The sequence below is a fragment of the Doryrhamphus excisus genome, chromosome 7 (genome assembly GCF_030265055.1).
Source record: "Doryrhamphus excisus isolate RoL2022-K1 chromosome 7, RoL_Dexc_1.0, whole genome shotgun sequence".
Classification (NCBI taxonomy): Eukaryota; Metazoa; Chordata; class Actinopteri; order Syngnathiformes; family Syngnathidae; genus Doryrhamphus; species Doryrhamphus excisus.
Window position 1 is genome coordinate 3,206,878 of NC_080472.1, and position 14,992 is coordinate 3,221,869.

General features: G+C 41.8%; 2 protein-coding genes across 4 annotated transcripts in view; both read right to left on the reverse strand.

Moving 5' to 3' along the window:
* Positions 1-23: 23 nt before the first annotated feature.
* ccnb2 (cyclin B2) lies at positions 24-5,193 on the reverse strand. The gene is made up of 8 exons (XM_058078351.1): positions 5,031-5,193; positions 4,807-4,926; positions 3,509-3,766; positions 3,258-3,416; positions 2,420-2,656; positions 2,198-2,338; positions 387-497; positions 24-322 (listed from the first exon to the last, which is right to left on the reverse strand). The coding sequence occupies exons 1-8, from the start codon at positions 5,055-5,057 to the stop codon at positions 224-226; spliced, it is 1,152 nt and encodes a 383-aa protein (XP_057934334.1). The 5' UTR covers positions 5,058-5,193; the 3' UTR covers positions 24-223.
* Positions 5,194-6,155: 962 nt separating this feature from the next.
* cars1 (cysteinyl-tRNA synthetase 1) overlaps positions 6,156-14,992 on the reverse strand; it is a 30,501-nt gene continuing 21,664 nt past the window's right edge. For all 3 annotated transcript variants that reach the window (XM_058077634.1, XM_058077632.1, XM_058077633.1), the window contains 15 exons: positions 14,371-14,459; positions 14,166-14,287; positions 12,833-12,945; positions 11,969-12,097; positions 11,396-11,525; positions 10,483-10,586; positions 10,284-10,381; positions 9,474-9,663; positions 9,323-9,391; positions 8,907-8,988; positions 8,582-8,662; positions 8,344-8,411; positions 7,075-7,134; positions 6,907-6,990; positions 6,156-6,441 (listed from right to left, as the gene is read on the reverse strand). In XM_058077634.1, the coding sequence (XP_057933617.1) occupies positions 6,316-6,441; positions 6,907-6,990; positions 7,075-7,134; positions 8,344-8,411; positions 8,582-8,662; positions 8,907-8,988; positions 9,323-9,391; positions 9,474-9,663; positions 10,284-10,381; positions 10,483-10,586; positions 11,396-11,525; positions 11,969-12,097; positions 12,833-12,945; positions 14,166-14,287; positions 14,371-14,459 (1,545 nt within the window). In that variant the 3' untranslated portion in view covers positions 6,156-6,315. The remainder of the gene's footprint in view (positions 6,442-6,906; positions 6,991-7,074; positions 7,135-8,343; positions 8,412-8,581; positions 8,663-8,906; positions 8,989-9,322; positions 9,392-9,473; positions 9,664-10,283; positions 10,382-10,482; positions 10,587-11,395; positions 11,526-11,968; positions 12,098-12,832; positions 12,946-14,165; positions 14,288-14,370; positions 14,460-14,992) is intronic.

Here is a 14,992-nt window from a genome sequence, read left to right on the forward strand (position 1 = left end):
TCCCTTCTTTTTTTAAATGACTTATTCAAGAAGTACAAAAGAGGTTTTAGTGATCTCCTGTACAAAGACGTTTAATAAAGCAAACTTTGTGGCATAGAACTTGCAGACAATTGTGAACAAAGCTGCAATCTTTGGAATTAAAAAAAAAAAGTCGTAAAACATTAAAAAGAATAACATTAAAATAAAGTGCAAGTGGAACAAATTCTTGCCAAGGATTCAAGAATCAGAGTGCAGCCGCCATGTCGCAGACTAGCTTGGACTTGAGCTGAGGGATCAGACTGATCTTCAGCAGCTTACTGCTGGAGTACTTGTTCCTGACGGCCTGCAAAAACAAAATAAATGTATTTTTAAAAAAAAAAACTTCACCTGGACGTTTAGTTCCTCACCTGGAACTTTGTTTTCCCCTCGTTCACCATCACTACATTCTTGGCCATGTGCTGCATGATGGGTTTCAAGTGGGCCTCGTCATACGTGGAGTAGTGCTGCTGTGTGCTCGACTGACAAGGGACAGAAAACAAAAAAAAAATTTACTATTACTAAAACTATTTACTAGAGTATAAAACCCCGTTTCCAACTTAAAATTTACATTAGAGACCTCTAGACATCAAATAACACCCCTATAGGCTTCCGTTACCAAAATATAGTAGCCTAGACATGCATACATTAGCATTTTACTTTTAGTTTCGGACAGTGGTCATTGTCTACAATACTGCCACCTAGTGGTCATTTGGCTAAGTTTATGCATAAAAAATGTGTACAATTAGCTTATGCATAATTTGACTCAGGCTGTGGTCAACTACAAAACGAACATCATTAAATACTAGGGATTGATCGATATTTTTTTTTCGGGCCTATGCCGATACAGATCCCCCCCCCCTCAATTTACATGAAAAAAAAAAAAATTCCAGGTCTCAAGTTTAAACAAATATTTAAATGTAAACTGAACACATTTCTTAAACAGCATTATCAATTTTAAAAATGAATAAATATTCAAACATGTGCAAAACACGACGGAAAAATACATCGGCGAACCCACACACACACACACACACACACGTATCGGCCGATACAGAATCAAGTAAAGAACTCAAATATCGACCGGCCGATGAATCGGTCTATCCTTACGACTGTGATAAAGGAATTACGTAAACTAGGATTCTAATTTCTAAATGAATAATAGCGTATAAAACCCAGTTTCCGACCTAAAGATTTACGTTAGAGCCCTCTAGACATGAAATAACACCCCTATAGGATTCCGTTACCAAAATATAGCAGCCTAGACATGCATACATTAGCATTTTACTTTTAGTTTCGGACAGTGGTCATTGTCTCTACAATACTGACACCTAGTGGTCATTTGGCTAAGTTTATGCATAAAAAAATGTGTACAATTAGCTTATGCATAATTTGACTCAGGCTGTGGTCAACTACAAAACAAACGTTATTAAATACTAGGGATCAATCGATAGATTTTTTCCCCTCAATTTACATGAAAAGACTGAAAATATTCCAGGTCTCAAGTTTAAACAAATATTTAAATGTAAACAGCTTTCTTAAACGGCATTATCAATTTTAAAATTAATATTCAAACATGTGCAAAACACGACGGAAAAATACATTGGCGAACCCACACGTATCGGCCGATACAGATTTAAGTAAAGAACTCAAATATCCTTACGACTGTGATAAAGGAATTACGCAAACTAGGATCCCAATTTCTAAATGGAATATTTAATAGCGTATAAAACCCTGTTTGACCTAAAGATTTACGTTAGAGCCCTCTAGACATGAAATAACACCCCTATAGGATTCCATTACCCAATTATAGAAGACTAGACATGCACAAGTTACCACTGAAAGTTTGTTCCGTTTTAGTTTCTACAATACTGCCACCTAGTGGTCATTTGGTGAAGTTTGCTTAAAAAATGCGTACAATTAGCTTACGTGTAATTTGACTCAGGCTGTGGTCAACTAGCTGCAAAATTCTAAAAAAAAAAAAAAAAGCACCAAGTGGCGAGGGATTTTAGTTCAATTGGCAAGCAATAGCCAACAGCTAGCTTGTATTTTTCCATTCACTCAATCCCACACTGGTGGCAAGTTACATCTGTAGTCACAGCCGCCCTGTGTTAGTCCGATTGAAACCCAAACATTCATTTTTGCGGAAAGCAGCAGATAGACGATGACGACCGCCACTCACCCAAGGCAGTCCGTTTAGCAGCAGCTGAGCAAGGCACAGAGCCGCAGCGGCAACCTCAGAGGGGCGATAGTGCACCATGTTGTAGTCGATAAGAGTCAGCTCCATCAGGTACTTGGCCAGCATGTGTCTCGCTGTGTCCGACTGCGGGTTCAAGTACATGTTTAAAGTACATCTGCATTATTTTTTTAAAATGTCGATACCGATACGCTTTCCCACACTCACATTGGACACCTTTGAAGCTCTCCTGAGGAAGTGCAGCGGCAGAGGACGCCCCAGCTGAAAGCCGAGGGCCTGCAGAACCAGGCGCTCCATCAACAAAATCTGGGCCTTGCTGAAGGCGTTGTCAGTGATGTAGGCGAAGTCTCCCACCTCCGGGGCGTGCATCTCCTCGTATTTGCAGGCCACCAGCATCGCCGTCACGCCCACCAGCTGCAGCTTTCGGCGAGAAACTGGCTGTACCTGCGGGGGGGGGGGGGGGTGTAAGAAAATATTGATACTTTGTTCCACGATATTAAAAGGTATGATATGGATATTTTTAGGCATTTATCATAGACTGCATATGGTATTCAAGTGCCCACACTCTCGTCGGGCCCCCCCCACACTCTCGTCGGGCCCCCCCCACACTCTCGTCGGGGCCCCCCCACACTCTCGTCGGGGCCCCCCCACACTCTCGTCGGGCCCCCCCACACTCTCGTCGGGCCCCCCCACACTCTCGTCGGGCCCCCCCACACTCTCGTCGGGCCCCCCCACACTCTCGTCGGGCGCCCCCACACTCTCGTCGGGCCCCCCCACACTCTCGTCGGGCCCCCCCACACTCTCGTCGGGCCCCCCCACACTCTCGTCGGGCCCCCCCACACTCTCGTCGGGCCCCCCCACACTCCCGTCGGGCCCCCCCACACTCCCGTCGGGCCCCCCCACACTCCCGTCGGGCCCCCCCACACTCCCGTCGGGCCCCCCCACACTCCCGTCGGGCCCCCCCACACTCCCGGACCCCCCACACTCCCGGACCCCCCACACTCCTAGTCTCTTGAAGCCCATAAAACCGTTGCCATGTTCCTACCTGGAGGAAGCGATCGAGGACGGCGACTGAGAGGTACAAGGTCTCCTGCAGCAGCTGGAAACTGGAATGAACCTGGACCATCCAGTCGACGAGAAGAGCTCGCATGAGGGCCGTGATTTCGTAACCTTCCATGTAGTTTGCGTGTATGGGCTGCTGCACCTGGTAAAGAGCAGCAAAGCCAACCTCAGGATCATTCTTCATTTAGTAAAGTCAAACAGGTGTGTGTGTGTGTGTGTGGGGGGGGTCGTGACCTCCAGCTGGTGGAGATATCTGTAGATGTCCTTCACATATTCGGCGCAGAGCTGCGGCATGTCACCATCATCCTTGTCAACATCCTCCACGGGGAGCAATCCAGCCGAGAAAGCTCGGCACAGGTCCTGCTCCTCTTCCTCCTTCATGGACACGTCGGCTTCCGCTTCTGGAACTGGAGGAAGTGGCTCTGCTGGAGCCTGGACCTGGATTGGCTGAACTTTAGCTTTCTGGGCTCTACCGGCTCTGGTCTGCACCTTCTGGAAGAGACAAAATGTGTAGTTGGATAATGGTTTCAGGCAATTAATCAATCTGAATACGAGAGTCACCACGCACAACGGTCTCTGGTTCTACCATATCTTACTTATGGTGTGGAAATATGGGCTAATAACTATAAAAGCAATCTTCACTGGCTAAATGTACTGCAAAAAAGGCCAGTAAGGATAATTCATAATGCCGCCTACAAAGAACATACTAATTCCTTATTTCTAAAAAAAAAAACACAAATATTCAACTTGCTGATATAGTTCATATTCAAAACAGCTAAAATAATGCATAAAGCTAAAAATAACCAATTAGCTAAAAATGTCATCCAATACTTTTCTACAAGAGAGGAGAAATATGATCTCAGGGAAGAAGTACATTTGAAACACTTCTATGCTAGGACTACGTTAGCATTAGCATAGCATTTCAGTATGTGGAATCAAACTATGGAACGCATTGAGTAAGGGAATCAAACAATGCACAACGATGAGCCAATTCAAGAAACAATACAAGCAGTTGACGTTTGCTAAATACAAGGATGAAGAGTCAGTCATGATGTGAGCTATAGCTATATCTCTATATCTATATCTATATCTATATATCTATATAGACACTTACTATGGTACCCATTATGGCATTGGATGCTCATATCACCGAGTACTTCCGTATGTGACAAAAATACAATAAAAAAATAAAAAAACTATATTAGGAAAGCAGGAAGTGAACAAATGTAACAGTTACTGATTGTAAAAGTACCAGATGGAGGGGTAGGATTTAATAAGCTTTGCTTCTTCCTACTCCTTTTGGACATGTGGAACTGGGAACTGATTATGGGATGCATTCAATGGTAATCTGATGCATGTTGAAATGAAATAAAACCATTACCATTAACCAAAATCATGCAAAACAGCGCCCCTAGCGTTTTGACTGAGACTTTCAGGGCGCGCACTCAACCTACAATGGCCAGTCACGTGGGTCCAAGTTAAAGATTTAAACACACACCGTCGTACTATGGAGGTCAAGAAATATTACTTACCTTCGTGACGACTGCTGCTGCTGCTGCTGTCCCAGGACAGTTTGTAATCTCTCCTAGGGCAGCCCTCCGTGACCCAACGGTGCTTTTACCTTTGATTTGATTCTCAGCGGCGGGAATCATCTGACAAACAAACAATTTCAAGCAAAGCTCGTGACGGGACAAACTTTTCACGGTTCGATATAAGCTAGCTAGGTCAGAAAGCGAACCACGTAAAAGACACTCACCGCAGCAGGAGCATACACAGACGACATGATTCGATTTAAAAGCAGCAAAGGGCTCAAATTGGGAGAATCTCCAGCAGTTGCAGCCGCAAACACCAACGAAAGATGACCACCGAAAGCCACAAGTGTACCTTCCAAGGGCGCATGAGCAGCATTCAAATACAAGGGAGTCAAATGTGATTGGACAATGATCCAATAGGCCGCTTCGGATTGGTTAAAAGCCGGAAGTGAAAGGTACTCATATGACAAACGTGTAAACACTTATCGCAAATAACCAAGCGTTCATATTTCAATTTTGATGGTCGCAATAAAAAAAAAATTGTGGTGGGCTTTTTATTTGAAACATTTAAAGATCGTCAAATTATTTAGCAACTTTTCATGAATTGTTTCATGACTATATAAGAACGAGGAGATATGTGCGTTGTGCGAGTGTTGAACGAGACGTTCAAAGTTTGCCTTTTTTTTCAAAATACCGAACTGGGACTCACGGGTACCCGTCAGGAGGGACATTTCTGCGCATGTGCAAATTGATGTAGTCTGGTGAATCGTGAGAATCGGGTACCCGATTGAGTGACTCGTAAGTCGACATAAGAACTCGAATCGGTAAAAGGAGTCAAGTTTCCCATCACTGGTGGGGATCCGAACCACCTGGGCCACGAGGTCCACCCACCCCGCTCCTTTTACAGCATGTCACGTGACCTAGGCAATGATGACTCATGTGTTCTAATTGACCTTTATATATAATGTACATTATTGATATATGATTTACCTTCAATATACTCTGCATTCTACTCTGAAGTACACTATATTATACTCTGACCCCCTTTTTAATGATGATGATGATACAAAGACAATGGTTGATGTATTTATTATTGATTTTAACAACACTGCTTATTATTATTATTATTATTATTATTATTATTATTATTACATGGGTCATTTTACAACAATTACTAAACACCGGTACATTAAATCACACCAAAGCAACTAAATGATTTATTTCTAGTGAGGAATGGATGGTAAAACTATCAGAAAATCACGAGAAAGAAAAAAAAATAGATATATTCTTGTTTCTGGAGACAAAGAAACAATAACCAACATGAATATTATGAACATGTACTGCCCCGATTTCTGTATAGAGACGTCAAAGTTTTATTTTTATTGCATTTGTATCTAGAAACATGATGTTTTCATGGTAGGTCAGCGTGGGGAGGCAGTCCAAGGAGGGGGTTCTTAACCTGGGGTCCATGGATGGATTTCAGGGCGTGAAGAATGTAAAGGGCGGGGCTTAGTTGCCATTTTGGCTCATGAGATACTCGTTGTGCAACTTCTCTTGCGTCTCAAAAAGCTTGCGCAGCTTCTTTGCTTGTCCTTTGCTGAGCTCCTTCCCTTCGGCGTCGTGAGTGGGGAAACCCTGGGGACAGATGGACATGTGTGATCTTACATTTGTTCACTTCCTGCTTTCCTAATATAGACGTGTGTTCTCCTAGCTTTACGTATTGCTTCCTGTGAGCTAAGTAGCTGTTAATATGTTTTGCTTCATTATCAGCCAGCCTTCAGATATGAACATTTCCGGATATTACGCTGTAGCGTTTCTGTATCCTTGTTAAAAAGATCCTCGTCGTACTCCATCAACGCCAGATTCTTCTGCTTAACTTCTTGCCTTTTCTTCAAAATGTATGATCGCTAGCTGCGAGATTGAGTGACAATGGTCTCCAGCCAATCAGAACACAGAACACATTGGGGTGAGCTAAACAGGACCGTTGTAGCTAAGACCATACATGACTCTAATACACCACAAGGACGCAGAACACAATGTTCTATCAAATACAGATATTGTATAGATTGATTCATTCAAGATAGCAATACGATGTCTTACCGATTCATCAAATTTGGAGTATTTGTCCGTTTCCGCGAGAAACATTTCACATGGCGGGATCTTCATTTTGGCAAGTTTTGCCATCTGAAACATAAAAGCAAAAAAAAAAAAAATGAAGGAAACAGGAATTATCAAAGATGAATTAGCTTAGCTTAGCTCAACTCTGACCTCCTGTTCTTCTTTCTTCCTGGCTGCCTCCTCTTTCTTCCTTTGCTTCTCTTCCTCCTGCTGCAAAAAACAACAATAATGTTGTGTTGGAAAGAAGCAGTTATGAACACCAACCATGCATAAATTGATACATTTGCAACGGATATACGCAACCACTGGCAGACGCTCATATTGTATGCTTGAAAAAAATGTTGTGAATGTCTGTTTTAAGTTTTTTTTTTGTTTTTAATAAAATGGTGTAAATAAAATGTGACTATAGGGGTGTTACGTCATGTCGAGAGGGCTCTAATCGTGTTAAAACCCATATTTAGAAGATTGTAAACCAGTTTTCTATGTATGCTTTGACTATGAAAATACACAATTTATAAATAAATACCACTTTGGGGCTGCACAGCGGTTGAGTGGTTAGCACGAGAGGCCTCACTGCTAAGAGACCCGAGTTCGATCCCACCCTCGGCCATCTCTGTGTGGAGTTTGCATGTTCTCCCCGTGCATGCGTGGGTTTTCTCCGGGTACTCCGGTTTCCTCCCACATTCCAAAAACATGCTAGGTTAATTAGCCACTCCAAATTGTCCATAGGTATGAATGTGAGTGTGAATGGTTGTTTGTCTATATGTGCCCTGTGATTGGCTGGCCACCAGTCCAGGGTGTACCCTGCCTCTCGCCCCAAGACAGCTGGGATAGGCTCCAGCACACCCGCAACCATCGTGAGGATAAGCGGTAGAAAAATGAACGTCTACCGTATTGGGTAAGACGAGTGTAAATGTGAGCATAGGGGTGTTATTTCATGTCTAGAGGGCTCTAATAATGTTAACTACTACTTAAAACGACTAAAATATTTGATTTATGTCCATAGGTATGAATGTGAATGGTTGTTTGTCTATATGTGTCCTGTGATTGGCTGGCCACCAGTCCAGGGTGTACCCCGCCTCTCGCCCCAAGACAGCTGGGATAGGCTCCAGCACCCCCGCAACCCTCGTGAGGATAAGTGGTAGAAAATGAACGAATTAATGTCTACCGTATTGGGTAAGACGAGTGTAAAAGTGAGCATAGGGGTGTTATTTCATGTCTAGAGGGCTCTAATAATGTTAACTACTACTTAAAACGACTAAAATATTTGATAATAAATATAAATAAATATAATAATATATTAATAATAATACTCATGCACAGATATCAATAGATCTTGATATATCTGATAATATTGTCCGATATTCCTGAATTTCACCTGGAAAACCAAACAAATACTAGCACACCACACCTCCTTACCTTCTTCTTCTCATCCCTTTCTTTCATTAAGGTCTCCTTGTCCACCAGTTTCACCACGGTTGGCAGTCCTGCAACGCACAGTCAAAACACAAGCATGGGTTTTCTCCTTCCCACCCAGGCTTACTCCAAAAACGTGGCCATATTGTGGGCTTACAGTACCAAAGGAGAGTTACTGCAAACAAAATACTGTCCATAAATGCTGATTAGTGAGCGTGACGTGACAAGGATGGGATGTTACCTTCATGATCCTCCAGTCGGACACCAAGTTCTGGTAATGTATCATTGCGGACAACGTCGCAGAGCTGTAGCAAGTCCATGACTAGATAAGGTGAAGAAGAAATATTTGTGAGTTGTTATGAATATCACGTTCAAGGAGATGGTACTCTTATGTTAAAGAAAGAAAAATCCTTGAAAAAAGACATAATTTGTCCTTTTTTTTTACTGTATTTTATGATCAAAACAATTTAGTATAGAACATGTTGGCAGGTTTTCGTGGACTGTTTTTCAAGTTCTTGCTTGAATCCGCACATGTGTGTGTGTGTGTGTGTGTGTGTGTGTCTTACCCTTCTGCTGTCTGGCAATTTGTCGCACTTGCTCTCGGAACTCCGAGAGGACCTTGAGGTACGGCATCACCGTGCTCTCCAGCTAGCAAACGGAACAGAAACAACATCATTCAAGACTGGACGAAGGAAAAACTGGCAATATGGGAGTTATTCCAAAAAGTGAAAAGATCGGTATCCTGTGATGTTGATGTTTACGTTTTACTGGGCATGCCCCATTGACTATTCTGCTTGATTATAGCGGCGCATGTAGACCAGAGTTTGGAATATTCCTTTCCATGTATACCATTGCTTTTGGAAAAGTCATTCGGAAAGAAAAAAACTCATGTAAACGTGGCTAATAATGTCATTAATGACTACAGGGCACTGTTCTATATTATATCTATATTGGCTTCATATCATATCGGGTTGTTTCTTACATCAACATTCTGTCCTTGTCCTCCCACGGGGAAACCAACAGACTCCGATCCGTCGATGGCGCCGAATATCTACAAAACAACAGCAACGTCATGGTGAAACATCTGATGTACATTTCTGTACAATGAGGAAAAAAAAAAATAATGTTCTCACCTTGAGCATGTTGGTGAGATACACGGCGATGCTCCCCGTTAGCATACGGTTGGGTCTCAGCCTGCTGCTCTTCTTGCCGGCGATGTAGCTGTTGCTCTGGCCGACCAGCTGCCTCATCTCCTCCATGGCTGTGCGGGTGTCCATGTTGTCACACAGAGCCTCGTGGACGGCCGACTTCTTCACGTAGAAGCTGGAGAACGTGGACAACGGCTTTTCATTTCGAGGGGGTTATCGTGCTTTTTTTTTTTTTTTCACTTTTCTGACCTATAAATGTCGTTGGAATGTTGTATTCGCATGTTAAACGATAGCAACGTTTAAGATAATGACGTGAGCCGTGGGCTTCCTTATATGGGCGTGCCAGGGTACCCCTGACCTCCTCCTGTGTCTGCTACGCTCTTTTGTAGAAGATTTTGTTAGCATGTGTAAGTAGTTATCTGTGTAGCATTATATAGTGCGCATACAGGGACCGTCTTAAATGCATGCATGCAAATTACAAGCTCACAGATGTCCGGAACGCAAGTAGTACCACAAAAAAAAAATTTCCACTACCAATGGTGGAACCAGTGGTGCCTCTGACAGAGTGTGCCCGACAATGAGTGCTCCTCCTCAGGCAGGCAAGGTGGAGCAGCACGCTTCTCCGGAGCTCCGCTACACCAGCATCGCCAACATTACCGCTCTTTGAGTTCATACGCGGTGAGTCTGGGGGGGTCTCCAAACAGCAGCCCATGAGCTAGCAGTAGCTCCTAACCACTTTTCAAGTAGCTCTTCATTCATTTGAAGGCCCAGGTTCGCCCATGGCGTCTCACCTACCCGTTGTTAAGCTCCACCTCTGCTCCCTCCCACTTCTCAAACTGGCCGGTGGCGTCCGTAGGAGCACGTAAAATGTCCTTCACATTCAAGAAGAATTCCTGTTGGACAAAAAAGAAAAGACAATATATTACAGGTACAGGATTTAGGATGATGACATATATATTTTTTTTCCTCCCCACCCCCAAGACGCGTCACATACGTTGAGGAACTTCTCGTACTGAACTGCAGACTCCATGGTGTTGGGGGAGTAGTCAAGGGTATCTTTCCACGAGTGCATCAAGAAAGCTAGACGGAGCTGGCGGGCTGGGACAAAAAAAAAAACAAAAAAAAAAAACAGGAAAAGTTGAAAATGAATGTAATCAGTGTTCAATGTTATGTAATCAGAATTATAAATGCAATATTCCAAAAAATTACATTAGACATATATCAGAAAATATGATATATACATTTTATAAAATATTACAAAAGGCCTCTCTCTCAATTGTACATATTGTTGAAATGATTAGCTCAAATTGTGTGAGTGTGCATGGTGTGTTGCATGGAGGCATAATAATAAATAGTAAAAACAAGATGATCCAACAGCAGTGAAAACTTATATTCCGCATCAGACATCATTAAAATAATTCTTCAATTATTCAATACAAATTATATGATTACTTATTGATTTCCAGGGCAAATGAGTGATTTTTATTGGGCCGCGGTAAATTCTCAAAATGTAAATAATCAAGTTTAAAAAAAAAAAAAGACGAAAATTTAAAATAAGACAGTTGGAATAATTGGAATTATTTTAGAAAAACAACAAAAATGTAATCAGCTATAATTTTACCAGAATAAAGTTAAAATATTGAGAAAAAAAATGTATTCTTACAAGATCAAACATGTAATACGAGGTAAAATATTAATTTTACTAGCAAAGAGTTTAAATATTGAAGAAAAAACACAATATGACAATATTAAAAAAATAAAAATAAACAAAGAAAACAAATTTTAATTGTATTTTTGGGTAAAAAATAAAGTCACAACATTAAAAGAAAATCTTGAAATCACTTTTTGTAAAAAAACTTTTATTTTTTATTTTTATTTTTTACACAGACCAGAACCAGAAGGCTTACCTGTATTTTTTGCCAAGGCCTCTTTAATGGTGATGAAGTTCTTCAGAGATTTAGACATCTTGCATCCTGCAATGGTAAGGTGACCGGTGTGCAGGAAGTAGCGGACCCAGTGATCGTTCTCGAAGAAAGCCTGTGAGGGGAAAGAAATTGTGTACGAATTACCGTATTTTCTGGACTATAAGTCGCTCCGGAGTATAAGTCGAACAAGGCCAAAAATGCTTAATTAGGTAGAAAAAAACATAAATAAGTCACGCTGGTGTATAAGTCACATTTTTTGAAGGTAATTTATTTTAACTACATGACTAAAATAGACATTACGTCATCTTGGAAGGCAAGTTCTAACAATAAAATAATATAGAACAGGCTGAATAGGTGTAAGATATGCTAACACAATGCTTATTCAGCTACACAAAACATAAACATGAACACAAAAGGTGTCCAGTGTTTATGTAACATAAACACTTTTTCATTTATAAGTGGTAGTAACAGCCAACCTATGAAAAAAAAGTACGACTTATAGTCCAGAAAATACAGTAGTAATGAACTTTTGCACTCAAGTTTGCACTTTTGTACCTCTGACTGAGCCAGCTCGTTGTCATGATGGGGGAATCTGAGGTCGAACCCCCCACCGTGGATGTCCATAGACTCTCCCAAAATGGAGCCAGCCATGGCAGAGCATTCAATATGCCAGCCAGGCCTTCCCTGTTACAAAGAAACCAAGCGTTTGTCAGTTACATGTGGAATCTTTCAATATTTTCACAGTTCCAGCACTGAAAACACAGGGCACATATATAGACAAACAACCATTCACACTCACATTCATACCTATGGACAATTTGGAGTCGCCAATTAACCTAGCATGTTTTAGGAATGTGGGAGGAAAACCGGAGTACCCGGAGAAAACATGCAAACTCCACACAGAGATGGCCGAGGGTGGAATTGAACCCTGGTCTCCTAGCTGTGAGGTCCGTGTGCTAACCACTCTACCGCCGTGCAGCCAAAACATGTTTAAAATCTTCTAAATATGTCTTTTAAAATTAGAGCCCTCTAGATATGAAATAACACCCCTATAATCACCTTTACACTCCACAACTAACCTAACATGCATGTTTTTCCACAACATGTAAACTCCACACGGGGATGACCAAGTGGCGATTCAAACACAAGTCTCCCCGATCTCCTGACTGTGTGGCCAACATGCTAACCACTTGTACACCGTGCGGCAAAATAAGCAATTTAAGTCATAAATAAGACGTAATATAGATGTTAGCGTTACTATAGCGTTAAACAGCATGATTTCATAACCAATAACCAAATGGCAAGGAATGACCGCACGACGACCGCCGTCGACCTTGCACATTTTGAAAGGCGTCAAGCGTGTCAATCAAGCAATCAGTCAAAGTCAATATTGCACCCAATTTGGATTTCAACTCTCACCTTCCCCCATGGAGAATCCCACGAAGGCTCTCCAGGCTTTGACGCCTTCCACAAGGCAAAGTCATTGGGGGATTTTTTCTCACTCAATCTGTCAGCAGAAATGCTCAAATCACCTAAAAAAAACAAAAAAAAAAAAGGAAAATATATCAATGAAAACATGAACGTCTCTATGGTAACCGTGTGAGAAGTGAGCTTATGCTAAGTAAGATTCCTGATTTATAGATGAAAGTTAAGACCATGGAAAATTTGTTTACCTTCTAAATGTGGGTTTTAACATTATTAGAGCCCTCCAGACATGGCATAACACCCCTATAGTCACGTTTACATTAGCCGAATATTGTAGCCATAAGAGAAAATAAGTAATTTGAGACATAACTAAGACTGTAAATGTTTTCTCTGTTAGGGGAGCTAAGTGGGAGGTGGACAGGAAGTGAAGTCAGGGGGGGTTCAAAGCTGATTTTTAATTTTGCGTGGGTTTACGCCTGCAAAAAAAGTACCTGGTGTTTATTATTGATTATTGTGTCTGTTGTGAGATGGTTCCAGTCTGTTGTTGCAGTGATCAACTCTGGTGCTTGTGTGTCTAAGCCAGGGGTCGGCAACCTTTACTATGAAAAGAGCCATTTCACCCACTTGCCCACTAAAGAAAAATAGCCTGGAGCCGCAAAACGTTGTATGTTTAAAACAACATTGGAGGGGAAAAAAAAGACGAGTTGGAGTACTCTTGCTAGTACTGGAGATAAACTTTTGTTTTTAAATGAGCTCTAATTTATTTTTTAGAATCGTCAAATAACTCATTAATAATAATTAATAACTCAAATAACTCAAAGTATTACTCATTTCCCTTCATGTTAACCTGTCAGAGAGAACTGGATAGCATCCTGTCTGCTCATTCAGTCACCAGTCAGAACTCAGTCAGGATGCATTCATGGTCTCACACAAAGTTGGATTTTTGTAAACTCATAACAAAGACGTGCATTTTCACCACACGGGTGCTAAAAAATATTCAAGCATTGCAAAGGGAGCCGCAACAAAGAGGCTGGAGAGCCACATGCGGCTCTGGAGCCGCGGGTTGCTGACCCCTGGTCTAAGCGAACATTCCGGTAACATTACATCGAGACAAGAAACACAAAACAAACAGGACTATGTCTATGATGGTTATGAAGACTGAAACTGTTTACATTTGGCATAAAATGTATGTAAAATGAGCTGAAATATGCATATTTTTGGTTTATAGTGAAAAGTTTCAAAATCAGTACGCAGATGAAATATCTGCTGTGGAGACTCCGTAACGGCGATAAAGCCGAAAGAAAGAAACAAACATGCACTCATGCACCTTCTCCTTCCTCCAAGGCCTTCTGATCTCCAACTGCTTCTGGCACCAGTTTGGCATACGAGTGCTGCGCGCTGGCATCAAACTTTGCAGTGTTAAAGTAAACGGAACCATTGGATTCATATCTGAAAAAAAAACAAAAACATAATTTGAAGTAATAGTGAGATTACCGGTGGTAATACGTGTGGAAGAGTCACTAGTCCTTTACCCGTAGCCGTTTGAGACGATCTTCTTCACAAACTCCACAATCTCTGGTACGTATTCACTGACACGGGTCAGGACATCAGGAGGAAGAACCTGGAAAAATCAGGAAGCTCATTTTAGGTTATAGAGCAGGGGTGCTCATTAAGTCGATCGCGAGCTACCGGTCGATCGCGGAGGTGGTACTGGTCGATCGCTGGCCGATCGCGGCGTGACATTAAAAAAATATCATCCCAGCATCAATGCCGTCACTTGATTGACATACAGGGCAGCCATTCAGATGACAACTGAATGTTGCCCTTCGGGCGACCAATCAAATCAAACAACGTCTCTAAGTGCAGCAGAACTTACGATGTCAGCCTATCATCCATCCCCGTTACTTGATTGACATACAGGACAACCAGTCAGATGACAACTGAATTTTGACCTTTAGGTCACCGCTCATGCGTAAACAACGATGCAAAGTGCTAAGCTAGTCGGCGAATTGCGTTAGATTTTAAAGCCCTCGCTAAAGTTTATGGTCACTAAAATGAGTGAAGGAGCTGGACCAAGTAAAAAGGCAAAAAACATATCACTTCCATACGGATATGGAATATTATACGGATATTATGATACGGATATTATCCATG